The 16,200-nt window shown below is 41.3% G+C and overlaps 1 protein-coding gene and 1 long non-coding RNA gene across 2 annotated transcripts; one reads left to right on the top strand and one right to left on the bottom strand.

Annotated features, from left to right (window-relative positions):
* Positions 1 to 937: 937 nt before the first annotated feature.
* On the bottom strand, positions 938 to 6,545 carry LOC145512570 (uncharacterized). Its single transcript, XR_014058617.1, has 3 exons — positions 6,089 to 6,545; positions 3,429 to 5,056; positions 938 to 1,458 (listed from the first exon to the last, which is right to left on the bottom strand). It is a non-coding gene; the product is annotated as an uncharacterized LOC145512570 (long non-coding RNA).
* A 389-nt stretch (positions 6,546 to 6,934) lies between these two features.
* Positions 6,935 to 15,318, top strand: NGDN (neuroguidin). Its single transcript, XM_081506497.1, has 11 exons — positions 6,935 to 6,968; positions 7,312 to 7,371; positions 8,217 to 8,288; positions 12,219 to 12,356; positions 12,772 to 12,856; positions 12,941 to 12,993; positions 13,239 to 13,362; positions 13,450 to 13,618; positions 14,343 to 14,499; positions 14,642 to 14,699; positions 15,153 to 15,318. The coding sequence occupies exons 1-11, from the start codon at positions 6,957 to 6,959 to the stop codon at positions 15,170 to 15,172; spliced, it is 948 nt and encodes a 315-aa protein (XP_081362623.1). The 5' UTR covers positions 6,935 to 6,956; the 3' UTR covers positions 15,173 to 15,318.
* Positions 15,319 to 16,200: the final 882 nt, after the last annotated feature.

Here is a 16,200-nt window from a genome sequence, read left to right as displayed (position 1 = left end):
ATGAGTTTGGGTAAACTCCAGGAGTTGGCGATGGACAGGGAGGCCTGGTGTGCTACAATTCATGGGGTCGCAAAGAGTCGGACACGACTGAGTGACTGAACTGAACTGAACTGAACTGATTACTTCCACTTGCCTGCTTGGATTTCCAAACTTGTTCCAGTGCCCTTTTCTAAGAATATCTTCCTGATTCTGACTGCTTTAATAGACTGATTCCTTTTATCTGCTGCCAGCCTGGTCTGGACTTCCTTCCAGCATCTGCAATGACAATGTCCCCCAGAATCTGCCCCATCTCAGTGCACCCTGTCTAATAATTCCAGATCCCAGCTCCTTCCAGTTTGATTGTTCAACTAATGTTAATGAGAATGATAATGTTAATGGGTGCACGCCTCACCACAGTCCAGGAATGAACATTCATTCCCACTAATATTGATTAAGCCCCAACTTTGTGGCAGGCCCAGTCCTGACTTCAGGAGCTCACAGATTACTATGGCGGGGCAAACAGGCAGTGACAGAATAGTGTGTCAGGTATTATAATAGAGGAAGTAGCAGGCACTATGATGGAAGAAATCCTTGAGCACAGAGCAAGGTCACCTAATCTAGACTGGAGGTCAGAAAGGTTCAATGGAGGAAATGACTTTTAAGGTCAGACTTGAAGGATGAGCTGGAGTAGGTCAAGAAAAGGGTGATCTGGGCAGAGTGACCAGCTTGTCCAATAGCCTGAGAGGAATTGAAACGTACTGAGTGTAGCTAAGGGCTTTCCAGGTAGCTCAGTGGTAAAGAATCCACCTGCCAATGCAGGAGACACCAGTTCCATTCCTGGGTCAGAAAGATTCCCTGGAGGAAGAAATAGCAACCCACTCCAGTATTCTTGCCTGAAAAATCCCATGGACAGAGGAACTGCTCAGTGGCTCTTCTTTAAAAAAAAAAACAAACAAAAACTATTCCACTATTTATAGAGAAATCACCAACAATACATCCAAGAATCATTTAAAAACTTCATTCATTTGTGAAGCCCACAATAAACTATAATCTACTTATACATACATTGTTTCAGTGGATTCTCAAAACTGAGTAGCATATTGATATTTTTTCCATTTTCAAATATGGAAATTCAAGTTTTTAAAGGCCTGAATAGTTCTGATTAAAGATTCAGCAATACTACAATATATATAACTAACAAAAATGTTAATGGAATGTATGAGATCCTCTGATGGTTCTTTCTAATTTGCATTTTTAATTGAAGTATAATTGATTTACAATGTCATATTAGTTTCAGGTGTATATCACAGTGATTCACTAATACATATACACATATACATAATCTATATTTGTATAGATTAACAAAAAATATTGAGTATAGTTCCTTGTGCTTTACAGTAGGTCGTTGTTATCTATTTTGTATATAGTAGTCTCAGTGGTTCTTCTATGAAAGTACTTTTCAATTCAGTAGGGCTGTTCCTGAAACACAAACAAAACTTTGTTGAAACTATGCAAGTACAGAAATGACACACAAGATCTCCTACCCGATCACATTAACTATTTGCAATTCTCAACTTCTTTCCAAGGCGTGCTTGTGTTTCTATTTTATATATACATACAGAAATACATATATAGCATATAGAGCTGCTATGTGTACATACAGTATGTACATAATCATGCTCTAGCCATCAAAATTCCATATTTCTGCAATCTTGGATTTTCTAATTTTTATGACTGCAGACATTCCACTACTATCTATCAAATGGAGATAATAATATTGCCCACCTTATGGGTTTACTATATGAGTATTAAACAATAAGTTAAAACAGAGACACTCAATCTTGACCATGTTGTAGAATCATACTTCTTTAATAAGAAGGCTTATTAAAATAGTGTCTTAGGCATTGGCCTCAGAGATCTGATTCAGTAGGACAGGGTGAGGGGGCCTGAATTTGTATTCCAGGTGCTACTAGATCAAGGACCACATTTTGAAAAACCATTGAATTAGTATGTGTAAAGTGTTCAGAATAATGCCTTGCATAGAGTAAGCACTCAATGAAAACTGAAAGTGAAATTTAGTCACTCAGTCGTGTCCGACTCTTTGCGACCCCATGGACTGTAGCCTGCCAGGCTCCTCTGTTCACAAAATTCACCAGGCAAGAATATTGGAATGGGTTGCCATTTCCTTCTCCAGAGGATGTTCCCAACCCAGGGATCAAACTTCTGCATTGCAGGCAAATTCTTTACGGTCTGGGCCACCAGGGAAGGATAAGCACTCAACAAATGGAGCTATTTGCTATTTCTGAGATAATATAAACTCCCCTAGTGGCTCAGATGGTAAAGAATTTGCCTGCCAATGTAGGAGTCAAGGGTTTGATCCCTGAGTTGGTTGAGAAAATCCTCTGGAGAAGGAAATGTCAACCCACTCCAGTATTCTTGCCTGGAGAATTCCATGGAAAGAGGAACCTGGTGGACTACAGAGATAATATAAGAAATTTTATTTATTTGATATTTAGATTGCCTATAGTATTATAACATCTTTATTGAGACATAACTCATATATCATAAAATTCACCTTTTTACAGTGTACAATTCAGTTGTTTTAGTATATTCATAGTTTGGTAACCATGATCACTACCTAACTTTAGAACATTTTCATCACCTCAAAAAGAAACCCACTTCCATTGACATTCACTCTCTAATCCTTTGCAGTTTTTTGAACTTATAATGTCTCTGTAAACATATACACATATGGTTTCTTTTTCTTTTTGAAAGATTTTCTCAGAACAAGTTCAAAGAAATAGATTTTTGAATCAACTAGTCTGCGTATTTTCATGTATAATTACTGATTGAGTCATGAAGTGCCCAGATAATTGGTTAAATGTTATTTTTGTCCGTGATTTCAAACTATGTTACAAAACTATAGTAGTCCAAACAATATCATAATGGCACAAAAACAAACACATAGATCAATGGGACAGAATAGAAAGGCTAGAAATAAAACCACACTTGTTTGGTCAATTAATTTACTACAATAGGGAAAAGACAATCTCTTCAATAAATGGTGTTACCAAAACAAAACAGCTACACCCAAAAGAATGAAACTAGACTCTTATCTTATACTATACACAAAATAGCTCAAAATGGATTAAAGACTTGAAGGGAAGACCTGAAACCTTAAAAATTTTAGAAGAAAACATAGGCAGTAAGCTCCTTAACAGCAGTCTTGACAAGGAAATTTTTGAATCTGACAGCAAAAAACAAAGGCAACAAAACAAAAATAAACAAGTGGGATTACAAGCCAAAAAGCTCTGGACAGCAAAGGAAGCCATCAACAAAATGAAAAGGCAGTGTATAGAATGGGAGAAAGTATTTGCTAATCATATATCTGATAAAGGGTTTACCCAAAATATTTAAAGAAATCATACAACTTAATAACAAAAAATTACCTGATTAAAAAATGGGCTGAGGATCTGAATAGTTCACAAATTCATGTTGAAATGGAAAAATTTTCATAATACAAATCCTGATAAATGGTATAAAAACTATTGGTTAATTGAGTAGGAGGAACTAAAGAGCCTCTTGATGAAGGTGAAAGAGGAGAGTGAATTTGCAGGTGGGTGGGGCTCCTGCTCCACACCACCCAGACCAGGGCTTCATCCTACTCAGGGTCTAGCTCAGGGTCAGGTGAGTGAAGACCTGTTCTGTTATCAGAATAAATGTCACCACAATTCAATTTTTTTTTTCAAAAAAAGGAGAGTGAAAAAGCTGGCTTGAAACTCAACATTCAAAAAATGAAGATCATGTCATCCAGTCCCATCACTTCACAGCAAATCGATGGGGAAGCAATGGGAAACAGTGACAGACTTTATTTTCCTGGCCTCCAAAATCACTGCAGATGGTGACTGCAGCCATGAAATTAAAAGACACTTGCTCCTTGGAAGAAAAGCTATGTTAAACCTAGACAGCATATTAAAAAGCAAAGACATTACTTTCTTGACAAGTGTCCATATAGTCAAAGCTATGGTTTTTCCAGTAGTCATGCACGGATGAGAGAGTTGGACCATAAAGAAGACTAAGTGCTGAAGAATTGATACTTTTGAGCTGTGGTGTTGGAGAAGACTCTTGAGAGTCTTTTGGACTGCAAGGAAATCCAACCAGTCCATCCTAAAGGAGATCAGTCCTGAATATTCATTGGAAGGACTGATGCTGAAGCTGAAACTCCAATACTTTGGCCATCTGATGTGAAGAGCCAACTCGTTGGAAAACACCTTGATGCTGGGAAACACTGAAGGCAGGAGAAGGGGATGACACAGGATGAGATGGTTGGATGGCATCACCGACTCAATGGACACGAATTAGGGCAAACTCCAGGAGATGGTTAAGGACAGGGAAACCAGGCTTGCTGCAGTCCATGTGGTTGCAAAGAGTTGGACACAACTGAGCGACTGAACAACAACTCTCTTATTTATAGATGAAAAGAGTTCAATTGAGTAGGCTATTAAGCACCTGAGCTTCCACTGGGCCTGAAACAGCAAATACATGTTAGATGTAGAGGCAAGGGGACTGGATACTTAACTCCTGCCTTCTTCAGGAGTCCAGCAAAAGATTTAGAAACCAGAATTTTCCCACCCTAGTTGCCGAGATATGGGAGTTATTCATTGTTTACTTTCAGAAGACTGCTCCAAGTCAGGAAATCTAATTTCTAGTCCTAGATCAACTTGACAGTTGTGGGTAAAATTCAAGACCATTATTTCCTCTTATAGTGCTTACTTCCCAAGGCAGATGATGCGCATATTTGCTCAGTCGTGTTTGACACTTTGAGACCCCATGGACTGCAGCCTTCCAGGCTCCTCTGTCCGTGGAATTTTCCAGGCAAGAATACTGAGGTGGGTTGCCATTTCCACTTCCATCTCCAGGGAATCTTTCTGACCCAGGAATGGAACCTGAGTGTCTTGCATTGACCAGTCGATTCTTTACCACTGTGCCACCCAGGAAGTCCAAGGCAGAGGACAGAACAGTTAATACCCAAACAGCTGACTTTCAGTTCAGTTCAGTCACTCAGTTGTGTCCGACTCTTTGCGACCCCATGAACTGCAGCACACTAGGCCTCCCTGTCCATCACCAACTCCCGGAGTCCACCCAAACCCATGTCCATTGAGTCGATGATGGCATCCAATCATCTCCTCTGTCGTCCCCTTCTCCTCCTACCCTCAATCTTTCTCAGCATCAGGGTCTTTTCAAATGAGTCAGCTCTTCGCATCAGGTGGCCAAAGTACTGGAGTTTCAGCTTCATCATCAGTCCTTCCAATGAACACCCAGGACTGGTCTCCTTTATGATGGACTGGTTGGATCTCCTTGCAGTCCAAGACTTTACCAGACTGCACAAAGCAGGAGTGAGCTGACATATTTGAAAGTATTAAGAAAAGATGAAAAAGTTGGCTTAAAGCTCAACATTCAGAAAACTAAGATCATGGCATCTGGTCCCATCACTTCATGGCAAGTAGATGGGGAAACAGTGACAGACTTTATTTTGGGGGGCTCCAAAATCACTGCAGATGGTGATTGCAGCCTTGAAATTAAAAGAGGCTTGCTCCTTGAAAGAAAAGCCATGACCAACCTAGACAGCTTATTAAAAAACAGAGACATTACTTTGTCAACAAAGATCTGTCTAGTCAAAGCTATGGTTTTTCCAGTAGTCATGCATGGATGTGAGAGTTGGACCATAAAGAAGACTGAGCCCCAAAGAATTGATGCTTTTGAACTGTGGTGTTGGAGACGACTCTTGAGAGTCCCTTGGACTGCAAGGAGATCCAACCAGTCCATCCTAAAGGAAATCAGTCCTGAATATTCATTGGAAGGACTGATGCTGAAGCTGGAACTCCAATACTTTAGCCACTTGATGCGAAGGGCTGACTCATTTGAAAAGACCCTGATGCTGGGAAAGATTGAAGGCGGGAGAAGGGGACGACAGAGGATGAGATGATTGGATGGCATCACCGACTCAATGGACATGAGTTTGGGTAAACTCCGGGAGTTGGTGATGGACAGGGAGGCCTGGCGTGCTGCAGTCCATGGGGTCACAAAGAGTCGGACACGACTGAGCGACTGAACTGAACTGAAGAAAAGATGAGGCAGCGCATAATGAAATACTACGTATGCACAAGCTGTATTTTAATCTGTGTGACCAGAAGCAAGTCATGTAAATCTGAACCGGTTTCATCTGTCAAACGTCCTCCCCTTCACGTCCCCTAACTGGTAGAAATCGGCAGCTGAGGGGGTCTTTAAGCGTTGCCCCCAGGTGGTCACCATGCCGGTGAATGTGCTTATCTTCTGTGCCTAAATTCTGGCTCTGGGCTTCTCTGGCTCAACTCTCTTATTTATAGGTGGAAAGAGCTCAGAGAGCCAATGACTTCTCCAAGATCACACAAACGCCTTGGGGATCTATGAAGAATGTAGCGCGGCCTGCGTTGGAATACCAGCCTGGAATGGCGACTCCATAACGTGGCCACCTTCTCAAAGATAAGCTGAGGCCCGTCACCTAGCGGCAGGCTCCGGCAACGCAAAGGAAGCGTCTTGAAAGCGACTCGGGTACTGCGGCATCCAAGAGCCAATACGCTCTCAGTTCGCTCAGTTAACTCCTTTTTCCCATTGGACCTCTAAAAGTGTCAATCAATCATTTGTCGAGTTTTTACTGGCTTAACTCCACCCATTCTACTCAATCCACTAATCATATGGCTCTTTCCAAGAGCATATTTATATTGTTAAAGTTCCTCCTAAATCTGACGAGTTAAGCCGGCTCTCCTATTCCATTGGCTGGATCCGGCCCCTCCTCCCGTACATCCTGTTCGGAGCGGAAATGAGAGAGCCCCTCTTCCTATTGGTTTAGGATTGCAAGCGGCAGTGATCTCTCAAGTCTATCCTGACAACGTCCGCTCTCAGGAAGTACAGTTCCGGAAGGGGCAGGCTTTGTGAAGATGGCGGCTCGGGTGAGTTTCGTGTGTTTGTTTTCTTGGCTTGATATTGTGGACATTTCATTTCTCTTCGGTGCCTGGAGGCAAATTATTGGCACGAGGGAATGGTGGTAATAAAAATAGCTCTACCGAGGCGTCCTCCCAGCCACAACAGTAGTAAGGAGACAGGACTGGAGTTAAAGTTCCTTTCCAGTAACGTGAGAGGCTGGCCGGCCGTGAGGCGAGGCTCCATGGGCATCGGAGTGGGAAGGCAGGAATTCTGGGCTGTTCGAAGGAGAGAGGGGACTTTTCCACCCCACACCTTCCGTCTTATGATCCTGAGGAAAGAAATGACTTTTCTTTACTCTCCCTTCCATAGGAAGTGTTGGAGTCAGACCTGCCAGAAGCTGTGGCACTTTTGAAAAACCTCCAGGAGCAGGTGAGTAATGCCACCCCTTTTGGAATAGATTAGTTGTAAATCTGCTTTGACGTTGTTTGTCTCACCTCTAAACTTTGGTGATTTGGGGGCATGTGGTTTCTCTGGTGGCTCAGCGGTAAAGAACCCGCCTGCCAATGCAGGAGACGCAGGTTGGATCCCTGGGTAAGGAAGAGCCCCTGGAGAAGGAAATGGCAACCCACTCCTGTATTCTTGTCTGGGAAATGCCATGAACAGAGGATCCTGTTAGGCTACAGTCCATGGGGTCGCAAATAATTGGATAGGACATAGCGACTGAGTATGCATTTGAATGACCAGATACCTTAAGAGCAAGATGATCTAATGAAAACCTTTTCAGGCAACATTTCAGAGTAGTTGACTTCTGCATCCAAAGGAATATAGGAAACTGCAGAAAAAAAAGCATCTGAATCAATTTCCTTTATTCCTGTAGATAAGGAAACCAGTGATGAGAAAGGTGGTGTGATTTGCCCTTTGCGTTCCCAGCTGATATATGGTTATATACTAATAGATCTCACATTGCAAGTTCAACTGTACAAAGCTGCAGTGCCCTCATGACCACTGTCCCAGTTCCCATACCCTACCCCTAGTTTGGTGGTCGATCTCTTTAACTTGAAGAAGAGGTTGAAAATTTTTTCTGCTTTTTGAAGAAGTATCAGAAACAGCCTCTCCTGTACTTTCCCAGAACTGAAAAGAAGATGATTGTGTACTTTAGGCAGTGTCTCAGATATCAGTATTTTTTAGGTGGCTCGTTTAGGTTTTGTCCTTCACAGCTTACAGAGATGACTTGATTGTATTCTGATCAGGGGTTTTATTTGGATTAATTTCAGGTGATGGCTGTCACGGCACAAGTGCAAACTCTGACCAAAAAAGTTCAAGCTAAAGCTTATCCTACAGAGAAGGTAAGACATAATTGAAGAGTAAGCATCCCTTGACTTAATATTCTCAACAGTTCTATCCACTGTAGACTTATTGAGTGTGTTGTGTGTCCTCAGTGCTGGAGCTTTGAAGATGAATAAGATCCAGTTTCTGTGCTGAAGTCTAGTAGAAAAGGCAGGTGAAAGCAGTAGGTATAAACAGTAGCAGTCATGGTGAAACGGCTGTGAGAACTGAGGAGTGATATTAAATGATCAGCAAGGAGCAAAGGGAGTTAGGCGTCTTAGAGGAGGTAGCAGGATTGTGAGGAATAAACAAGGGTCAGAGGGATGGAAAGAAATAGCATGTGCAAAAACACAAAGACCTAACACGTGATGATATTCTGGAAAGGAAGTGTGTCACGTAATGTGCTTTTTTGTACATTTTTTGTGTGTTTTGGGTGCAGGGCTAGAAAATGTGACTGGAAAAGTAGTCACTCTGAAGAGCCTTGTAGGCCAACTGAAGAGTTACTACTGTATTCATTTAATCCAAAATTTTGCTAATTGGGGGCATATTGCTTATTTTACATACTAAGAAAAAGTGCTGCTTGTTAATCTGTGACATACTAAGATACTGTTGATTTAAAGATGTATCCTGACTATGAAAATGATGTGTATCTTAAATACAGTGATTTTCAAATTAAGGTCTTGAAGTTTCCAAGGGGTTATTGGGTGTAGGACAGTATAGAAGGAAGTGTCTGGATCCCTCATACCTGCTTGAACTGGAATACTTGGGTGTTGCCTGTTTTATATATTGAACTTTTGTTCTAAGATATTATTTAAGCATGACATTCCATAGCTCAGCAGAAGTATGGAAATCATTTATAGTAGGTGAATAAAAGTCATTGATGGTTTTTAAAACACAAGATTTACAGCAGACTTGTGCTTTAAGAAGATAACTAAATGAATTTTTAATGTATCTTTTTGCCATTTCTTTCTCTTCATTCATTTTTGTTCTCTTCTCATTTTTAATCTTTGCTTCTTGTTTTGTTTTTGTTTTTGTCTTATACGCTTGTAACCCGTACACTTGTAACTTGTAAGCTTGACAATGCCCAAGCGTGTCAGATCCTGTTTCTCACATTCTTGGCTGTCTTTATTCTGGGTATGATGCTTTTATGCATTTTAATGCCTTTTTAAGATGAGCTGCTCACATGTATCTAGATAACTATATATTTATTCATTGAGCAGATAGTTATTAACTTTGAGAATCAAAGACCTTTATTAGATGTTTTATCAAATTGCCAACATCCGCTGGATCATCGAAAAGGCAGAGAGTTCCAGAAAAACATCCATTTCTGCTTTATTGACTATGCCAAAGCCTTTGACTGTGGATCACAATAAACTGGAAAATTCTGAAAGAGATGGGAATACCAGACCACCTGACCTGCCTCTTGAGAAACCTGTATGCAGGTCAGGAAGCAACAGTTAGAACTGGACATGGAACAACAGACTGGTTCCAAATAGGAAAAGGAGTATGTCAAGGCTGTATATTGTCACCCTGCTTATTTAACTTATATGCAGAGTACATCATGAGAAACGGTGGGCTGGATGAAGCACAAGCTGGAATCAAGATTGCCGGCAGAAATATCAATAACCTCAGATATGCAGATGACACCACCCTTATGGCAGAAAGTGAAGAGGAACTAAGAAGCCTCTTGATGAAAGTGAAAGAGGAGAGTGAAAAAGTTGGCTTAAAGCTCAACGTTCAGAAAACTAAGGTCATGGCATCTGGTCCCATCACTTCATGGGAAATAGATGGGGAAACAGTGGAAATAGTGTCAGACTTTATTTTTTTGGGCTCCAAAATCACTGCAGATGGTGATTGCAGCCATGATATTAAAAGACGCTTACTCCTTGGAAGGAAAGTTATGACCAACCCGATAGCATATTAAAAAGCAGAGACATTGCTTTGCCACCAGAGGTCTGTCTAGTCAAGGCTATGGTTTTTCCAGTAGTCATGTATGGATGTGAGAGTTGGACGGTGAAGAAAGCTGAGCGCCGAAGAATTGATGCTTTTGAACTGTGGTGTTGGAGAAGACTCTTGAGAGTCCCTTGGACTGCAAGGAGATCCAACCAGTCCATCCTAAAGGAAATCAGTCCTGAATATTCATTGGAAGGACTGATGCTGAAGCTGGAACTCCAATACTTTGGCCACCTGATGCGAAGGGCTGACTCATTTGAAAAGACCCTGATGTTGGGAAAGATTAAGGGCAGGAGGAGAAGGGGATGACAGAGGATGAGATGGTTGGATGACATCACCAACTCAATGGACATGAGTTTGGGTAAACTCTGGGAACTGGTGATGGACTGGGAGGCCTGGCGTGCTGCAATTCATGTGGTTTCAAAGAGTCGGACATGACTGAGCGACTGAACTGAACTGATAGGCTACAAAGTACTTTCCCATCTTATTTGAGTCTCATGTTACATATTATAATGAGGAGACAAAGGTCATAATTTACCCAATATTTGACTATTGAATGCCTAATTCAAAAGTTGAGCTCAGCTTGTCTGTCTTTAAATGCTTTGCTTGTCCTCCTGTATCATGCTAATGTTGACCTCGAGCATCTTGGTTTACGGATACCCAGGGCTTGGGTGTTGGAGTCAAGACTGAGTTTGAATCCCAGCTCTACTCCTATTACTGTGTTATCTTAGGCAGAGATTATGTATTTAACCTGTCTGAAGTAGGTCTTCCAAGGGCTGTGGACTTTTTCAGTTTTGTTTTATGCAGTCACAGTGACTTTTTTTTCCCTATAACTATACCTTAAGTCTACTTACACAAGTTACTTTTTTATTTAAAAGAATGCACTTATAATTTCTGATTAGCAAATCATAGTACACTAATATAACACACTTCTTTGGTGGTGAACTACCCTGTGCAGCATGTGGAATCTTAGTTCCCTGACCAGGGACTGAACCTATGCCCCCTGCAGTGGAAACGCAGAGTCTTAATCACCGGACCGCCAGGGAAGTCCCTATAATACATTTTAATTTTTAGAAAGTTGAGAAGATACATAAAATCACAAAGAAGAAAATTAAAAATCAGTGTAATCACCATTCTGAGATAGCCACTGGGGTACATTTTAAAATTTTGTTTGTTGTAAAAGTAGTATGTGCTTGATGGAAAGTCACTTTTACAGTACACTCCATTTCTTCCTTTTCCTCATCTCAGTTCCCAGGGGTAGCAGTTGCTAATAGTATTATCTTCATTTCTCTATACATGTAAAATATGTATATCATACTTCTCCCCTCCTCAATTTGAACCACATTATTCACTCTTTCTACTTAGGTAGGAAGTTTGTTGACACAGAATTAAGTCCATGTCAGTATGTATAGATCACTGTTTTTACCTGTAATGTATAATTTCATCATATGGGAATAAAATCATATATTCACTATATGTGGTATATTTTCACTATAGTGATTCAACAATCACTGTAAAATCATAGTGATTGTTTTGGTTAAATTAATTTAAAATTCGGCACCGTGGAGATATTTTTGATTGTCACAACTTGAGGGGTGGGATCAGTGGGTAGAGGTCAAGGCTGCTGTTGAACATCCTCTAGTCCTCCTCTGTTCACTGTAGGTGGAACAGTGCTCCACAGTAAAGAATTATCTGTCCCCAAATATCAGTAGCCCTTGAGTTTGAGAAACCTTGCTATAGTGATTTTGGGGGCTAGTTTATTGATTTTCCTGCTCTTCCTGTCTTCCATAATTCTGTGAGCTTTGCTTCTGTCATGTTAGCATAATTTTCTCTGTGGCCATTTTAGGTATAGCCACTTCCTTGAGACTACCCTAGATACCTTACATGAACTGCTTGGAAAAAACTTGAACTTGGAAAAAACCATCCTGTTTTCCCTAGGCTCTGTCTCCTCATTCTCTGGTTAAAACTGAATTTGCGTCTCTTATGATTCATCTCAGGGTCTCAGCCTTTTGGAAGTAAAAGATCAGCTGTTGCTCATGTACCTCATGGATCTGAGCCATCTCATCCTGGACAAAGCCTCGGGAGGTTCTCTTCAGGGACATCCTGCAGTGTTGAGACTGGTGGAGATTCGAACGGTACAAAGCATTTGGCGTCTTACGGCTCTAAGTTGCTAAATCCTGAACACCAGAACTGTGACATGATCGCTCTCATTTAAGTGGGTGTTCTCTTGTTCCCTGGCTCGGGAAGATCACTTGGAGAAGGGAATAGCAACCCATTCCAGTATTCTTGCCTGGAGAATTCCATGGACAGAGTAACCTGACGGGCTACAGTCCATGGGATCGCAAAGAGTCAGACAGGACTGAGCAACTAACACTTTTTTTTTTTCTTCTCATGTTTAATGAGGAAACCAAATGGAGAAAAAGCATTTTTGTTCTCATTTGCTCTACTTTTTGCATATTTTAGGGGCTTTATCTGGCAGCTTAAAATAGGAGCTTTTGGTGTGTGCTTATTTAGGGGAAGGACATGTAATGGTATTTAACCACATTTTAGGTTTTGGAGAAGCTTCGTCCTTTGGACCAAAAATTGAAGTATCAGATTGACAAACTGGTCAAGACTGCAGTGACAGGCAGCCTCAGTAAGTAGGGGAAACTGTAAGGTTTTCTGGGGACCATTCAAAAAGTTCCAAGTCTTGTAAAATCTCTTGCATCTTTTATTGTAGGTGAGAATGACCCACTCCGTTTTAAGCCTCATCCCAGCAATATGGTGAGCAAGGTAAGAGGCTACAGTACCCTGATTTTCCTGAGGGATTTAAACCTGGGTGAGCCTTGTGGTGTTCCTGGACTTCCTGGGATTTCTCTTATTACTGTTGACTCCCAGCTTGTGCCTGAGTGTCAAATGTGAGATTCCCCTTTCTCCCTCTGGTTTGTATTTCCACTTTCCCAGGTACTTCAGCTTTCGATTTCCTTATCACTTATTTGACTAACTCTAAGTTTGTGGACATTATGTTCCTCTTATAGTTGAGCTCTGAGGATGAGGAGGAAGATGAAGCAGAGGAAGGCCAGTCTGGGGCTTCAGGGAAGAAATCTGGAAAAGGAACAGCTAAGAAATATGTCCCACCACGCTTGGTTCCAGTGCATTATGGTATGAACTGTGGTGCTGCTTCCTCTGTGTGAATTGCATTTCTCTTCTCTGTTCTGGGATAACCCTTGCTGATTTTTAATCACATAGATGAAACAGAAGCTGAGCGGGAGAAGAAGCGCCTAGAACGAGCCAAGAGACGGGCGTTGAGCAGCTCTGTCATTCGTGAGCTAAAGGAGCAGTACTCAGATGCTCCAGAGGAAATCCGAGATGCTCGGCATCCTCATGTTACTCGCCAGAGTCAGGAGGATCAACACAGGTGCAGTTAGAAGTTGTTTCTATTCTGTAGGGACTTGTCCTTTTGTTTTGAATGAATATTGTTAATCTGATTCCAAGAGAACCCATGTTATCTAGGAAATGAGTACTAAACTTGGGTTAATGATTTCTAAGGATTAGAGTTTTGAAGTAACAGAATGGGGACTGGGGAAAAATGTCATCCCCCCGCCCCAAGCTGTTCAAGCTGAGCAAATGCTCCATGGAGAGAAAAATATGCATTGCCACTGACTAAGTTCTGTTTCACTATCACTGCTCTGTATTTTGTGAAGAAAGCAAGAAAATCAGGTTTTTAGATAAGTTCAGGGAAGAAAAGTAGAAAAGCAATTGTTGAACACAGATTTGTTAACTTTGCCTAGGTGTCTATCTCTACAGTTGATAGATTTCAGTGAGAGGGTCAATATAGGGGATCCTGTTTATGAAGGTGGAATACAAAGAATTTTCTTATATAATAATTTAAATATTCCTGTGGTTGGGCTGTGAGTTCATTTCTGGGGAGGAGGGAAGTTTTAGCACAAAGAGCATTTCATTGAACATTGAATACTGAGCATATAGTATCACCTCCCCAAATACTATAGTGACTAGCTATGAAATTTCTTGAGAACTGTCTACATGATGGCTGAGTAAACATGTGGGCCAGGTTCTTGGCTGCAGCTTTCTGCCTCAGGGGACTGAGCATGCTGGAAACAGTGTCTGCATTTCTCTTGCAGGATTAACTATGAGGAGAGCATGATGGTGCGTTTAAGTGTCAGCAAGCGGGAGAAAGGACGGCGAAAACGAGCAAATGTCATGAGCTCACAGCTTCATTCCCTCACGCACTTCAGTGACATCAGTGCTCTGACAGGAGGAACCCCTCATCTTGATGAGGTGAGGTGCTGATCCGGTGGTGGGAGGTGACCTTCATGCTTTCAGCTAAGTATATGTGGGCTTATTACCATGAGGAACTTGGAAAGGGACACTAATACTTGAAAGCGCACAGCCATTCCTTCCCTTCTCCGTGCATCTCCAGGATCAAAATCCTTCTAAGAAGCGGAAGAAGATATCTAAGAAAGGTCGGAAGAAGAAAGGTTAGTGAACGGCTCAGACTTGGGTGATCAAGTGCAGCGTGGGCTTTATCAATTGAGATGCCAGCTCTGGATTTGCCGTTCGAGTTCTTACCAACCTTTATAGTATCTCTTCCATACTGGGCATTAAATTCTTTAGATGTGGGCCTTTATTGTTTTCTTTTCCAAGATGAAAATCAGTATCATTCACGGAAGAGACTTCTGGATTCTATCTCTAAAGTCCCCATGGTTCCTGTGCAGGCTTGCTAACGTAAATATAAAAGCATCACTTGAAGGAACCGTTATCCAATGTCAGTTTCCTTCCTACTTCTAGTCTTTCATCCTGAGAGGATACAGAGTACTGCCAAGGGGACCCACTCCTAAGGAGCCCTTTTCTCTAGATGGTCTTTTTTTTTTCTGTCTCTTCGGTTTCTCCTAACTGTCCTTTGCCTCATTCTTGGTTTCCCTTCCTTTCAGGTTTTCGGAGGCGGCGGTGATTATGGGTGTACACACTTAATTTATTTTTGTCATCTGGGATACTTGTAATTTCATTGTATGTAGGTTTTTTCTTTGGAATTCATTAATCATTTACTCTGGACATGTGGAAAGATCTTTATTAATAAAATTGGTTTTACTTAACAAATCGAAGCTCCTTTTGCACATGTATTATATGACTGGAATCACTGGGTGTGGGTATTTTTGGTGAGAGGGTGATGGAAAAGGAAAAGAGGAGATTTGGGGGGGAATAAGAAAGTTTGGCTTTATATGGTTTTGTTTGATAAATATTTTCCCCAGAAACTAGAAATTGGCTATTTAGTCAAAAAATATTGAGGGATTAGAGTAGTGTAATACATTCTTTCACCCCCATGTTGCCCCACGTTCCTGTATGACTTATTGTACTGATAATACAGCTAATCTGAAATATATGGACATTTTAAGATTTATTATGTATCTTACGGGAATCTCCAGGTGGCTCAGTAGTAAAGAATCCGCCTGCCAATGCAGGAAATGTGGGTTCAATCCCTGCATCAGGAAAGATCCCCTGGAGGAGGAAATGGCAACCCGCTCCAGTATCTTTGTCTGAGAAATCCCATGGACAGAGAAGCTTGGAGGGCCACAGTCCATGGAGTGGTCAAGAGTCTGCCGCGACTGTGCACGCAGGCAATGTATCTTATTGACCACCAGATGGCATTAGTGGTTGAGAAAACCTGTGGTTTTGACTGGAATCAAATACTATTAAATGGAACCTTTCCTCATTACCAAGAGTTATTCTTGTCTCCACTTCTCTGAATGTTTTTATTTTCTCTAAAACAGCATGGAAATAGGGCAGCCCTTAGGTCAGTTATTGAGAGAGTGTATCTAGAGAAAATAGAGTAAATAAGAGGAGTGTAAGGAATCAATATACTCTTGTGGTTTTCTGACTTGCTGACACTCCTTCAACAAAGGCTTCAGTTACCAGTTAGTAAAGGCCAGTCCTTTTACAAAGACCTTGTGAAATAATGCCAACAAGCAGGCAGACAGAAAA

The sequence above is a fragment of the Giraffa tippelskirchi genome, chromosome 7 (assembly GCF_054371585.1).
Source record: "Giraffa tippelskirchi isolate mGirTip1 chromosome 7, T2T-mGirTip1v1.2.pri, whole genome shotgun sequence".
Taxonomy (NCBI): Eukaryota; Metazoa; Chordata; class Mammalia; order Artiodactyla; family Giraffidae; genus Giraffa; species Giraffa tippelskirchi.
This window is presented reverse-complemented; position numbering and strand designations above follow the sequence as displayed.

What these genes read in the sequence shown, in the direction of transcription:
- NGDN (XM_081506497.1), top strand. An exon ending in CTTGGTTCCAGTGCATTATG is followed by an intron (nt 13,363 to 13,449) that starts GTATGAACTGTG and finishes TTAATCACATAG; the next exon opens with ATGAAACAGAAGCTGAGCGG. An exon ending in AGTCAGGAGGATCAACACAG is followed by an intron (nt 13,619 to 14,342) that starts GTGCAGTTAGAA and finishes TTTCTCTTGCAG; the next exon opens with GATTAACTATGAGGAGAGCA.